The sequence below is a fragment of the Myotis davidii genome, unplaced genomic scaffold (assembly GCF_000327345.1).
Source record: "Myotis davidii unplaced genomic scaffold, ASM32734v1 scaffold44, whole genome shotgun sequence".
In the NCBI taxonomy this organism is placed as follows: domain Eukaryota; kingdom Metazoa; phylum Chordata; class Mammalia; order Chiroptera; family Vespertilionidae; genus Myotis; species Myotis davidii.
This window is the reverse complement of record NW_006299705.1, coordinates 16570203-16584205: the sequence shown is the minus strand read 5'-3', so window position 1 is coordinate 16584205 and position 14003 is coordinate 16570203. Positions and strand designations below refer to the sequence as shown.

Sequence of the window (14003 nt, the reverse complement as noted above, 5' to 3'; positions counted from 1 at the left end):
TGCTCCACCGGCCCTCCATTTCCCCATCTCTCTCCTTCTCCTTGGGCCTTCCTATTTCCTGAAATAAATATTGAAATTAGACTATTAATAACCCCACAGTGGCCTCTAAGTGTTAAGTGAAAGGAAGAGTCAATCAATATGACAAACTTTATTATTGTCTTATTTTAAGAAATTGTCACAGCCACCCTAATCTTTAGCAACCACCATTCTGATCTGTCAGTAGTCATCAATATTGAGGCAAGAACCTCTACCAGCAAAAAGATTACAACTCACTGAAGGCTCAGAAGCTGATTAGCAGTTTTAGAAAAAGATATTTTTTAATTAATGTATGTACATTTTTTTAGACATAATGCTATTGCACACTTAATAGACTACACTATAGTATATCCATAACTTTTATATTCATTGGGAAACCAGAAAATTTATGTGACTCACTTTATTGCAGTAGTTTGTAAATGAACCCGCAATATCTCTGAGAATGCCTGTAGTAAACATTTAGGCACTGATTAACAGAACTTTAAAAGACATAAAATATGCATGGTATTTCATAGTAAAATAGTAAAAAAAAAATTTTTTTTGAAAAAAAATGCATGGAGCAGAAACTTACAAGTAAACCAAAAGGAGAGATAGACAAATCCACAATTATAGTTAAAAGTTTCAACACTCTTGATAATTGATAGAACAATTGGACAGAAAAATCAGTAAAGACATAATAAAGACTTGAACAAGACTGTCAACTAATTTTACTTAACTGATGTTTGTAAAACACTTCTAACCACAGTAGAATGCATATTGTTGTCAATTGTACAAAGAATATTTATCCAAATATATCATATTATGGGCCAGGAAACAGATGTAGATAGTTGAAAAGGATTCAGATCTTACAAAGTATATTATTTAATACAATGAAATTATATTGGACATCAGTAACAAAACATATCTGGAAAATTACCAAATAGTAGGAAACTAACATACTTCTAAATAACCTAGGTCAAAGAATAAATCAGAAGGGAAATTAGAAAATGTTTTGAATTGAATGAAAATTTAAAAACAGCGTATCAAAATTCTACAATGCTACTAAAGCACTATTTTTAGGGAAATTTATAACATTACATGACTACATTGTAAAATATGAAAGGCTTCTAATCAGTGACCTCACATTTACCTTAAGAAACTAGAAAAAGAAAGAGAAAATTAATCCCAAAGTAAGCAGACAAAAAGAAATAATGAAGAGCAGAAATCAATGAAATAAAAACAGAAAATCAACAGAAGCAAAAATTAGGTCTTTGAGAAGATCAATATAATTGATAAACCTCTAGGCAGACATCAAGAAAAAAAAAAAAAGATACTACCAATGTTAGGAATGAAAGGGTACATTGCTATAGCCATTAAAAGGCTTTTGAACAACTTTATGCCATTAAATTTGGCAACTTAGATGAAATAGACAAATTCCCTAAAAGACACAAAGCTTACTTAAGAAGAGATAAACTGTATAGCTTTATCCTATATAATAAAAGGCTAATATGCAAATTGTCCCCTTGACCAGGAGTTCGACCAGGGGTTGGGGCCAGCCAGCCAACCGCCCGCGGTCCTTCCCCGTTGCCTGCCCTGCCCAATTGGCCCTGATGGGGTGGGCCAGCCAGACCCCACCTGTGCACGAGTTTGTGCACCAGGCCTCTAGTGTCTGATAAAGACACTGAATTTATAGTTAAAAAATCCTCTCACAAAGAAAACTCCAGGACCTCTAATGAATTCTACGAAACATATAAGGAAGAAGTAATATCAGAAAGTTGAATGGTAACACTTTCTAACTTCTTCTGAGACAAAATTACCATGATAGCAAACCAGACAAACACATTACATCATGATCAAGGGCAGTTTGTCTTAGGAATGCAGTATTGCTTTGACATTTGAGAATGAATGTCATTTACTATGTTAACAATTGTGAAGGATGCTAGACCAGTGGTTCTCAATCTTCCTAATGCGGCAACTCTTTAATACAGTTCCTCATGTTGTGGTGACCCCCAATTTCATTGTTACAAATTGAACATAATTAAAGCATAGTGATTAATCACAAAAACAATATGTAATTATATATGTGTTTTCCGATGGTCTTAGGCGACCCTTGTGAAAGGGTGATTCGACCCCAAAAGGGGTTGTGACCCACAGGTTGAGAACCGCTGTGCTAGACAAAGAGTATATGCTTTTTTATTTTGTAAGAAATTTTAGAATATGCAAACTGATCTATTTTGACTGAAAATGATTAGTGGTTGTTTATGGACATAGGACAGAAGGAGACTTTTGATAATGATGAGTATATGTTCATTGTCTTGATTGTGTGATGGTTCACAGATGTTTACTTATGTCAAAACTGATCAAATTGTACAATTTGAATATGTGCATATGTGCAACTTATTGTATGTCAGTTATATTGCAGTCTTTAATTTTTTCAATGAATTATTTTTACTTTTACTATGGATGTAGTGATTTTTAATATGTCACAAGTATGTGAGGTCTTAAGTTATCACAAATATTCCTACCATGAAACTTTTCAGAAACCTATTTCATGATAGGATAGTCTATGGTATTCCAGTGGTTCATATAAGTTTAAAAAATTTACCTAAGTCTTATTGTGATCCTTATTAGCAACTATTTACTTCTCTGTGAACACATTATAAGTTGCAGAAAAGGTAACACTGACATTTTTTGTTTATAGTTAAAGACAAAGAATTCTTTGAAAGTTACAACGAATCTCTGGAAAAGTGGTCTCTCTCCCAAGCTGTCACAGGCCTAGTAGACACAGGAAGAATATCAGAAGCTGAAGCCCTTTGCACAAAGGTATTGTTATGGAATTGACCATTGAGTTTTATAGATTCTTATCCTATTTGGAAAATAACTTTAGATAGAGTGCATGCTATTTAAAGAGCACACGGTAGTGTGGTGGTGGTGGTGGTAGTGGTGATGATGATGATTATCATGATGATAGCCCCTAACATTTATTATTGATAGCACCCAACATTTATTGAGTATTTACCAGAAGCCAGTCACTACATTTAGTAGTTTGTATTTGAATTTCACAACAATCCTATAGCAAAGGTATTTATAATTATCCCCATTTTTACAAATGGAAAAAATAGGGCTCAGAGAGGAATTTGCACAGAAGCTCATAGCTACAAATTGATGGAGTTGCCATTTGAACTCGCATTTATTTGACTCTAGGATCCAAGCTCTTAATAGATATTTTCCTTGGTACCTTTAGGGGAGCAATATTTTTATTTTATTTCTGCTTACTCTTTTCAGAGTGTAGTTTTTACATTCCTGAATAATAGGCTCTGTGAGTAAATTCTTAGCACTGTACCTAGCACATACTAAGGGTTCAATAAATAATTACTGAATGAATAGATCAGTTTTATACATCTACTCAGAAATAATATAATGGGTTAGGAGAGTTTTAAGCATCACTTTTCCTGAAAATATTATGTTTCACAAATGTTTACCAGGGAGATTGTGTTGTCTTCCTAGAAATTTTTTTGAAAGAGCAATATAAATTTTTCAGAGAAAGACGAATGGGTCTTTGAAGACCTCTTTGGTCCTTGAATTCTCTGAAAAGAAGAATAATAAATTTTCTCTTTTACTTAAGAAATTCCATCTCTGTTCATTACAGGTTAGTATTTTATAGTGAGAGTTTAATAAGCATAAATTGACAGTTGGCTATGCTCTATCTGACAGAATAAGAAGTACTTTTATGAACCTTTCCTGTTATTTTGTTGTTCCAGTCTCTTATTTAGAAAAAAAAAGCAATCAAGTACATTTTAGAAATAAATACATTTAAGACTATGACTTAATTAGTAAAAAAAAAAAAAACTGAAAGAAAGATGTTACTGAGAGACAAGCTATAAAGGAAGAAATACTTAAAACAACAGTGGAAGGATTTTGGTAGAGAACTTTCTTTAAGTTCTTCCATATGTATATATGGAAGGAGATACATATACATGTATACAACACACTTATGTATGTATGTGCATGCTTGGTAAATTGGTAAATGGGTCATTTCTCTTACTCCCAATGTGTATGAAGTCTGTGCCTGATGGAAGGGCATGCAATGAATACCTAGAGGTTCAAGAAGATAAAAAAAATTATACCTCTTCCTTTTTTACATAGGATTGTTTTTTCCAGTAAGGTGTAGTGTTAGCCTTCGCTGTTAATTTTATATATTCTTAGTTCTGTCATTTACATTCAGAACTTAAAGTTCTTAGGATATCACCGGAGAATAAACCAAGTGAAGGTAACATAAATCTATAATACATGACTTATAAATTACAATAATAGCATTATCAATTTTAAAGATTATTTATATGTAGAGTTTGATATTCCCAAGATGTTCAGTGTTTTATTTATTTTACTTTTTCAGTTATTTATAATTTTAATAAGAAAAAGGTCAAATTTAGATTCTCTCCCCCCTCCCCACTAATATGGGGAATAGCTTAATTGCCTGCTATATTTAACATTTAACCTATTTTATGTATTTCTATCTGGGGTTTACATTTAGAATTTAAAAAGCAACCCTGATCAGCCAGCTGTTATCTTACTTTTGAGACAAGTGCAGTGTAAACCACTCCTGGAATCACAAAAGCCTCTCCCTGATGCTGTCCTTGAAGAGCTGCAAAAAACTGTTATGTCCAACTCAACCTCCGTTCCAGCATGGCAGGTACATCCTCTCCTTTCCTACAATGATCGCTGAATTAAAATAATCTGAATTAGCTGAGGTCAAGGATATGCTCCATTTTTATTTGTCTTGCCTTTGAACCCACCATAAATTTCTCATTTTCAAGACTTAAAGGGTGCTGTGATTAAAGGCACTAAGGAAGTTCAATACTAATTTTGGATCTGTTGCTATAAGACTTTAAAGCTTTCTTAACTGTTGATTATAAGTTTTCTTAATTTAAAATAATGCTGAAAATACTATCTTTTGAATGGGGTTGATGTAAGAGAGATAAAGAAGTATTACAAACATTTTCACAATGTTACTATAATGATGTTTAATTTTGCCTTGAGAGGGCATATGTATTTTTTCCTTAGCTACTTTACAATTCACCCATGTCCAAGATTTCAATGGTAATTTAGTGCTTTTAAAAATAGTTATTTTCAGGAATGATGTCTGGATCAACAGATTGTCTGCCCTTTGAGCTGACTCTGGTTATCCACAATGACAAATACACAATGATGAGTGTGTGCTTTATTCTTAATGATTTTAAAATATAAAAAGCACATAATTACTTTATTCAATTGATTATATTTCCCTCTGCATCCCAGAGGAAGTTTCAAAAGGGCTTTTTTATGTAGATTTTATAGAAGTTTGTTTTACTACAATAGTTTTATATTCCAATCTTTCATTATATGAACTTTTTCTTGTCCCTGCTTAAAAAGATTATCTAATGGCATTTTTAAAAAATATATTTTATTGATTTTTTACAAAGAGGAAGGGAGAGAGATAGAGAGCTAGAAACATCAATGAGAGAAACATCAATCAGCCGCCTCCTGCACATCTCCCACTGGGAATGTGCCCGCAACCCAGGCACACGCCCCCGACCGGAATCAAACCCGGGACCCTTCAGTCCGCAGGCCGACGCTCTATCCGCTGAGCCAAACCGGTTTCGGCCTAATGGCATTTTTTATGCTAGCTCAGTCTCCTCTTTAATCCTTGAAAAGAAATGGTGCTTCTTTTCTTCTCTTAGAGTAAGTTTGCCGTGTGAGAGTTAAGATACTTTAATTAAGGTCAACTGGATATTGATGACCTCACTCATATTCTTTCTCAAAGATAAAAATACCTTGTCAAATTAAGAGATAGTGTGTGTGTTATCATATAATTCAAAAGAACGAAGTGAAAACAATATTTAAGATACCACTCATATTTTTACATATGTATACCTTTTTTGTTGTTGTGTTCCTCACCAGAGGATATTTTTCCATTGATTTTTAGAGAGGGTGGAAGGGAGGGAGAAAGAGAGAGAAACTTCTATGTCAGAGAGAAACATTGATTAGTTGCCTCCCACATGGCCCTGGGGGATTGAGCCTGCAACACCCTTGACTGGAATCAAACCCAAGACTCTTCAGTCGGTGGGCTGACACTGTATTCACTGAGCCAAACTGGCTAGGGCTGTCCTACCTATATCAAGATACAGAGGATTTCCATCAACCTGCCTGCCTCACCTTTGGTTTCCCCCATTTCAAAGCAAGAGGAGGGCCTACTATTCTAGTACTTCTATCTAGTTTTGTCTGTTTTTGAATTTCATATAAATGGAACATTCTTTTGTATATGGTTACCTTCATTCAACATCATATTTAGGAGATTAATTTAGTTGTTCATGTGGCTATACGTTTTTTTTATTTCATTTTATAAATACACTATAATATATATTCCTTTTACTGTTGACATTTGGATTATTTGCAACTTTTGGCTATTCTGATTAATACTGGCTGTGTCCATCCTTGGATGCATCTTTTGTTGAGTCATAGGGTATATGTTCCTTTTACATATTGCTGGGGTCAATTTGTTAATACATTTGTTTAGAATTTTTGTACTTCTATTCACGAGAGTGTTTGCCTTATAATTTTTCATTCTCTTAAAGTTCTTGCAAATATGTATTCTGCAGTTATTGAGTATAGTCTTCTGAATATTTCATTTAATCAAGCTGGTTCATTATATTTAAACTAGAGGCCCAGTACATGGATTTGTGCACCAGTGGGGTCCCTCAGCTTGGCCTGTGGGGATCAGGCCGAAACTGGCTCTCTGACAATCCCCCCAGGGGTCCCGGATTGCGAGATGTGCAAGCCAGGTCAAGGGACCACACTGGTGCACAATCGGGGCCTGGGAGGGACCCGTCTTGCCCAGTCCTGATCAGGGCCAATCTGGGCCAGCTAGCCAGGTAGGGACTGTGGGAGGTTGGCTGGCTGGGGAGGGACTGCGGGAGGGCTCCAGGGCATGTCCAGCCAGTCTCATCCAGTCCCAATTGGCCGGACCCCAGCAGCAACCTAACCTACTGGTTGGAGCGTCTACCCCCTGGTGGTCAGAGCGCGTCATAGCGACTGGTCGAAGGACCTAACAGTTGGACACTTAGCATATTAGGCTTTTATTATGTAAGATATTCTATACCCTTACTAATTTTTGTCTTTTAAAAAAATCATTGTTGAGATAGGTGTGTTCAAATCTCCAACTGTGATTAAGGATTTGTCTATTTTTCCTTTTATTTCTGTCAATCTTTGTTTCATAAATTCTGTGTTATTAGGTGTATACAAATGTAGGAGTGTTATTTCTTCCTGTTGAATGCTATTCCCTCTCTTAACCTGGGATTTTTGGTTTTGGGGCACAAAACTTACCAATAATTTTAAAAAAGTAACTTCATCAAAGTTTATTGAATCTGTTGAAAGTAGAATATCACATTGTGTACTAAACTAAAACCCTTTGGGTGCTTCTTTTTTCTGTTTCTCAGTGGTTGGCGCACATATATCAGTCTCAAGGAATGATGAGTGCTGCAGAGATGTGTTATAGGAAGAGTCTACAAGTCGCATCCCAGCAGGGCAGTTGGAGTGGGAAGCTGTCGAGTCTGTTGAGGCTAGCACTGCTCGCATTAGAAGTCTGCATGGTAAGGCCTTATTGTAATTGTGATCATGAAAATGGATTCTTTTATTTTTCTTTCAGGTGAAAGCTTTTTCTATAGAGATATCCTAGTGGATTCCTGTTGTTTCATTGCCTTCTAGTGTGGTCTCCTGATAAATTTTGTATTTGGGCGCTTGGTGGCCATAAGAGTAACATAAACCCATAGACTCTAGCCAAACCCTCTCAGTGTTTGGAGAAAAAAAACAAAGATTCCAATTTTAAGTTGGATTATGGTAGAATATACATTTTTGTTTCTTGGTGATTTAAGTTAGAATTAACCCAGTCACTCATATGTGGCAAAGATGCCAATAATTAACATTTTCACTCATTTCTCGGTTCAATTTGACATTCTGTAAAAGTGATATCTGGTAATTTTTGACTTGACAGCCTACTTTAGGCTTATTAATCTAAAAGTATTATATGCTAAAGTGGAAAACTCTTCAAGATAAGTGTTTACGTTGATGTGTGGGGATACAAACTTCAAAACAAGGTGTCTGGTATTTTATTTGGGTGTGGTATATTTTTTTAAGAGTATATATATCTCTGCATTTTGTGTATGTATGTACATATTTTTATATAAAAGATACTTTGGATGATGTAGCACTGGGGGGTCTTTAAGGAATGTTAGAGGATTTATTTTTTATTTTATTTTATTTGGTAGTGTTTGAATTTTTTCTCATATGCATATTACTTCTGTAATTAAAAGGTAAACTGTCATTTTTTTTGTTTTAAAAGATTAGAAGAAATTGTCGTAGACAGGCCTGAATTCACTCATACTTTCACAATAATAATCCACTGTCAATATTGTTTACTTGTTTTAACGAGACAATTGGCAAAGAAATATAAGAATTAGGACATTTTTAGCTTTGGTGCTATAGAGCAGATTTGGGGGTTCCTTAGGTCAGGGGACATGTTTTGGTCATCTTTGCATCCTTGCTTTACCACTCTGCCTTGTACCTAAAAGTCTTCAATAAATGGTTTTTGAATAAATGCACAAGTAATAATGGTAGTCAATTTGAGGTGATTTGGGTGGAAAGAAATCATGGTTAGTGGTAAGTGCATACCACCAAATGTTTTGTTTTGTTTGTCCCACATTTCTATTTAACAAAGGTCTTTGTGACGTTGGTAGCTGGTGAGCTGTGGAAGCTACACAGAGCACCTATAAATACTCTTGAATATGTGAACTGGAGAAGCACATATTCTTTTAGTCTAACATTATTTTTAGTTAACAAATTATTTAGTGTTGTGCTTGTTTTATTTGTTTCTTCTGAATGCTAGGAAATTAAATCTGACCAGGAATAAAACAATAATAACCAACATATTTAACACTTAGCTTGTGCTAGACACTGTTATAGTGTGTTATAGTGCTTCACACATATTAACTAACTTAATATGCACAGTAACCCTATTTTACAGATGAGGAAATTAGCTTGCAGTTTGTAATAACCTTATATACCTGCCCTAACCCCCAACTACCACCACAAAAGTGCTTTTTCTAAAAACCTGGCTCCTGGTTTTCACTACCTGTGAAACATTCAGCCAATTAAGCTGTTTAGAGTCTGCCCCCTTCACTTTTTTTCTTTTTGTAATAGTGGAGATAACTGCTTTGCTTTCTTATAGAGTTGTTATGAATATCAAATAACATAACATTTACAAATGTATTTGTGAACCTTAAGGCACTATCTAAATCAAGCACACCACTAAATGATTTTTATTACTTAACAAAAAATAAGTGAGACTAAAAGAGTATAAGTTATACCAGTAAGATTAGACACCCAACAGTTATTATAAGGAGATGCCATATTTCTATGGTGGCTAGATGGCAGCGTGCAGAAGAGGGGTATATTAAAATCAGACTGTTTTATAAGCGCCTACTGTATGTGTGGTAATATATGAATAGGATATTAAACTGAAAGATGTAGACTAGAAGACTGCAGGTGGAGAAGGATTGTGAAGACATTTCCTTAGAGTCCTGATGCCTTCACCATCTTCTCTCTGGCACATTTCCACACAGAAATGCCCACCAAGACGAGGAAGGAAGGGTTTTCAGAGAGAGGGAGGCCTTGGTGTGTTACCTTTGAGGTCCTGGAGGCACATGTCTAAAAGCACATGGACAGGTATCTGACCCCTTCCTCAGAAGCCATGGCTCTCCATCTGCTGTGGTAGCACAGAGGAAAAGAGTTGCTCGTGTTTTGGGATGTGACTGCAAGCTTCTGGGAGAGAGTGAACGGCAGTGAGTGAATCCCAGAGGTGGGAAGGAGCATATGTTCAGGCTCAGGATGGAGGCAGTGAAGGAGCAGCATGGGACCAGCTGTGCCCCTGGCGTTTCTCAGAGCCAGGAATGAGTGATGCCAAGGAGGAGAGTAGAGTGGAGTTCTCTTCGATCCTGCCCAGTAGGGCCACCTAGAGGAGTGATGAGATCTCAGGAGAAAGGAAGCTAGAGGTTTCCAGATTGTAAAGATGTGAAAAGATTAAGTGGAATAACATACATTCACCCAAGTCAGAGGAACTTCAGATTAGCAGGACTGTTTCGTGGGTGTGTGTCCTGTGCAGTTGCACAGGGCTCCACACTTGGTTTAATTTTAATGTTCCACAGTTGCCTTCTTGAAAATCTTAATCATTTCTTAACAAAAGGCCCTGCTTTTTTATTTTGCACTGGGTTCCGGAGGTTACATAACTGTCCTGCAGGTAAGAAACTACTCATGAAGTTGGGAATCTCTGATAAAGCCAAGAAAGTCTGGATGAGAAAAGGCTTTAATTATTTGTTAGGCCTAGAGAGCTAAACATCTTACAATGGCACCAGTCAAATGCAGACTTCTGGTATTTTAGTATATGGGCCTGAAACCACAATTAGCAAGAAAAGGTGGGAGCTTTGGGAAGACGAACAAGCTATTTACTGCTGCCTGTAACCATATCCTAGCTGGGCGCTGAGGAAATGGGAGTGGGGTGCAAATATTACCTTTACTAGTAAATGAAGATTGAAGTATTGAAAGGAAGAGGACATTCTAATTATGACTGTGTTTACAAATCAATGTAAGAAAAATGGTTGTAGGAGTTATGGGGCCTACTGAAATTTATATCTAGGAACAGAGGAAAAATCTTCCTTATATAATAAATTCTAAAGACATAATGGGAGACAAGAATAAATGCATTCTAATCACATTGTTTAACATACCAGTTACCTTATATAATAATCTTTGGGCTAACTTTACAGAATACTTTATATGTGGTCTTGGAATGTATAGGGTGTATTATAAAAGTAGCCAGTGAATTTGTGTTTTTTGTTTAAAAAAATATATTCAGAATAATTACATTAGTATGGGTTTTGACATTTTTTTTTTGCCAGGTGTGCCCAAAGTCTCATTGCTCCTGCCTTTATAGATTATGCCTCACAACCTCTGTTCTTTATTTTCAAATTCATTGTCTTTATAGCTTCCTCTTTCTTAATTGCACAGATTACTATTGCCTGCAGTACCTTCAAAGTTTATTGCTCTTTTTCTTTTATCATTTAGTTTTTTTTAATGGATTATGCATTGACTCATTATTTTAACTTTATTAAAATGTGTATTCTAGCTACCTGTAATTATGAAATCTTGGTTACAATTTGAGTTTTTTAATGAAAGTTTTTAAATGCATTTTTCTTCCTGCATAATTCAGTAGTGTGTTCAAGTATTTCATTTCAGCCTTTCCTCTCGCCTTAATAATTTTTGAAATGTGGAACTTTATATTTATCACTTGTTAAATTTAGCTTTGTATATTTGTTGACCATAGACATAGAAAGTGATAGGTTTTATTCACCTATATAATAGAATAGTGCATTTTCTTTAACAGATATTTTAGCATTTTTAAGTGATATCTCCTGGTTGAAACTTTCCTTTATTCCACTCTACTCTGTTATGTGGCTCCTTTAAGGGCAGGATCAGATCTCAATCGTTTTGTAGAATTATGCTCCCTATAGCATTTACATGGCAACTTGGACAAATAGGCATTCAATAAGTGAGAGTTGAGTTGCATTCGTTTAAGGTAAACATGTCAAAAGCTTTGATTTGATATTTGTCTTTTATTTTTACAGGCCAACATTTCAAATGATCACTGGCCATCCTTGGTTCAGGAAGCTACAACTGAGGCCTTGAAGCTTTGCTTTTGTCCACTGGCTATCCTTTTACAAGCTTTGTTACAGTTCAACCGCAAAATGGGGGCAAGGTGTGGAGAATCTTTAACTTTTTTCCCTTGGAAATATTTCTTTACTTTTAATCCTGCTGGGAAGCAAAGATTTAGAATGAGTTTAACAACTTTGTCATTACTCATATATTTGCATCTACTTTAGAAAGGCTATTTCTCGTAACCCAATAAGGAAGAAAATAAAGCTTTACATTTGTTTTTTTAAAAATAGTTTGGTACACAAATACAGAATATGGGATTTGGCATGACAGTATTTTCAAGTGAAGAAAGCCTGGGAATTTGCTCTTTACTGTCTTAGGTTGAGCCACTTGTGTAATGTGGATGCTAAAAACAAACAAAACTGAAAAGACCCAAGTTCAAGGCTGATTGAGTTAATTTCTTGTAAGGCAATACACTATGAAAAAGGTAATACATATTGAAAAGGCAGAGACATAAATAATGTGAGTTTTATATCTAGAAAATTCAAAAGTTTCTCAGATTTAAAAAAAAATTAGCACTCTTTTTATTGGAGGGTGGGGATGGGGTCAGAAATAAATTTTTAAAAAGTTACTTAGTCCAGCCAGTGTGGCTCAGTGGTTGAGTGTCAACCCATGAACCAAGAGGTCCCTGGTTCGATTCCTTGTCAAGGCACAAGCCCAGGTTGCGGGCTCAATTCCCAGTAGGAGGCATGCAGGAGGCAGCTGATTGATTTTTCTCTCATCAACATTTTCATCTCTCTATCCCTCTCCTTTCCTCTTTTTCTACAAAAATCGATAAAAACATATTTTTTAAAAAAGAAAAGGTAACATTAAATAAAAAAGAAACTTCAAGGTGATATGGATGATAAATCAGGCAAGAATGTTTCAAAATACTAAGAATAGTATCTAGCTCTAATCGATATCACACATAACCCACGGCAGCCATAAGTAAAACCATGGTTTAGAACAGTGATGGCGAACCTATGACACGCATGTCAGAGGTGACACGCGAATTCATTTTTTTGATTGATTTTTCTTTGTTAAATGGCATTTAAATATATAAAATAAATATCAAAAATATAAGTCTTTGTTTTACTATGGTTGCAAATATCAAAACATTTCTATATGTGACACGGCACCAGAGTTAAGTTAGGGTTTTTCAAAATGCTGACACACTGAGCTCAAAAGGTTCGCCATCACTGATTTAGAAGCATACACTATTGGCACAGAATAGGTAGTGTAGACATAGATAGAACTTAATGCATATAGATATATGGCAGAGACATTCAACATCACAGAATAGGAGTGAAGGAAGAATTAAGACATACGGCTAATCAGCAATTTCATCACCATTTATTAATATTTATTTATGGCCAATTTTTATATAACTGATTTTACCAAAAATGTTTTAGATTAGAATTTAAATTTCCTAATGAACTCCCTCTGATTGTGCTCAGCGTGGGTTACTTAGAGGGCCTTAACACCCTTTCCCTCATAATATCTGTTAGTACCTCTCATAATTTTTATCGCCATTAAAATTATCCCAGATAAACATATAGTCTAAGAAAACAGTGTGCTCACTATGTGGTTTCTATGTAAGAGCATCGTCAAGACAAATTCTTTAGCTCCTGCTTCAAACCAGTGCTACTTAGAAGATCCTCACTGAAACCTGTTTGGCTCAGTGGATAGAATGTCGGCCTGCGGGCTGAAGGGTCCCGGGTTCGATTCCGGTCAAGGGCATATACCTTGGTTGCGGGCATATCCCCAGTGGGAGATGTGCAGGAGGCAGCTGATCGATGTTTCTAACTCTCTATATCTCTCCCTTCCTCTCTGTAAAAAATCAATAAAATATTTTTTTTTTTAAAAAAGAAGATCCTCCTGTTCAGCGGTTCTGAGTTACCACTATTTATGTTGCTTCTACCAGTACAGAAGTCTTTGGAGTCATGGATGTTGGTAAATTAGGAAAGAAAAAAAATTAGAACACAGCTGTAAATCATTCTGTTATTACATGAGTTCCCACATTGTACACATCCTGGAAAACATAAACTAAAAGCCTGATACTATACATTTAGGCTCTAGTATAGATGTTGAGTATTTTTTCTTATTCCACTCTACACTATGTATAATTTATTGATTTATTTTATCATCTTCCTATTTTTAAAAAAGATTAGAGGTAGAGCACTCTGAAGTGCTCATTAAATAGGGAC

General features: G+C 35.4%; 1 protein-coding gene across 3 annotated transcripts in view; it reads left to right on the top strand.

The window, feature by feature from the left end:
- Window positions 1–14003, top strand: part of TTC37 (tetratricopeptide repeat domain 37) — a 73359-nt gene that overhangs the window by 56235 nt on the left and 3121 nt on the right. For all 3 annotated transcript variants that reach the window (XM_006775540.2, XM_006775539.2, XM_015571632.1), the window contains 4 exons: window positions 2717–2838; window positions 4550–4708; window positions 7491–7643; window positions 11730–11860. In XM_006775540.2, the coding sequence (XP_006775603.1) occupies window positions 2717–2838; window positions 4550–4708; window positions 7491–7643; window positions 11730–11860 (565 nt within the window). The remainder of the gene's footprint in view (window positions 1–2716; window positions 2839–4549; window positions 4709–7490; window positions 7644–11729; window positions 11861–14003) is intronic.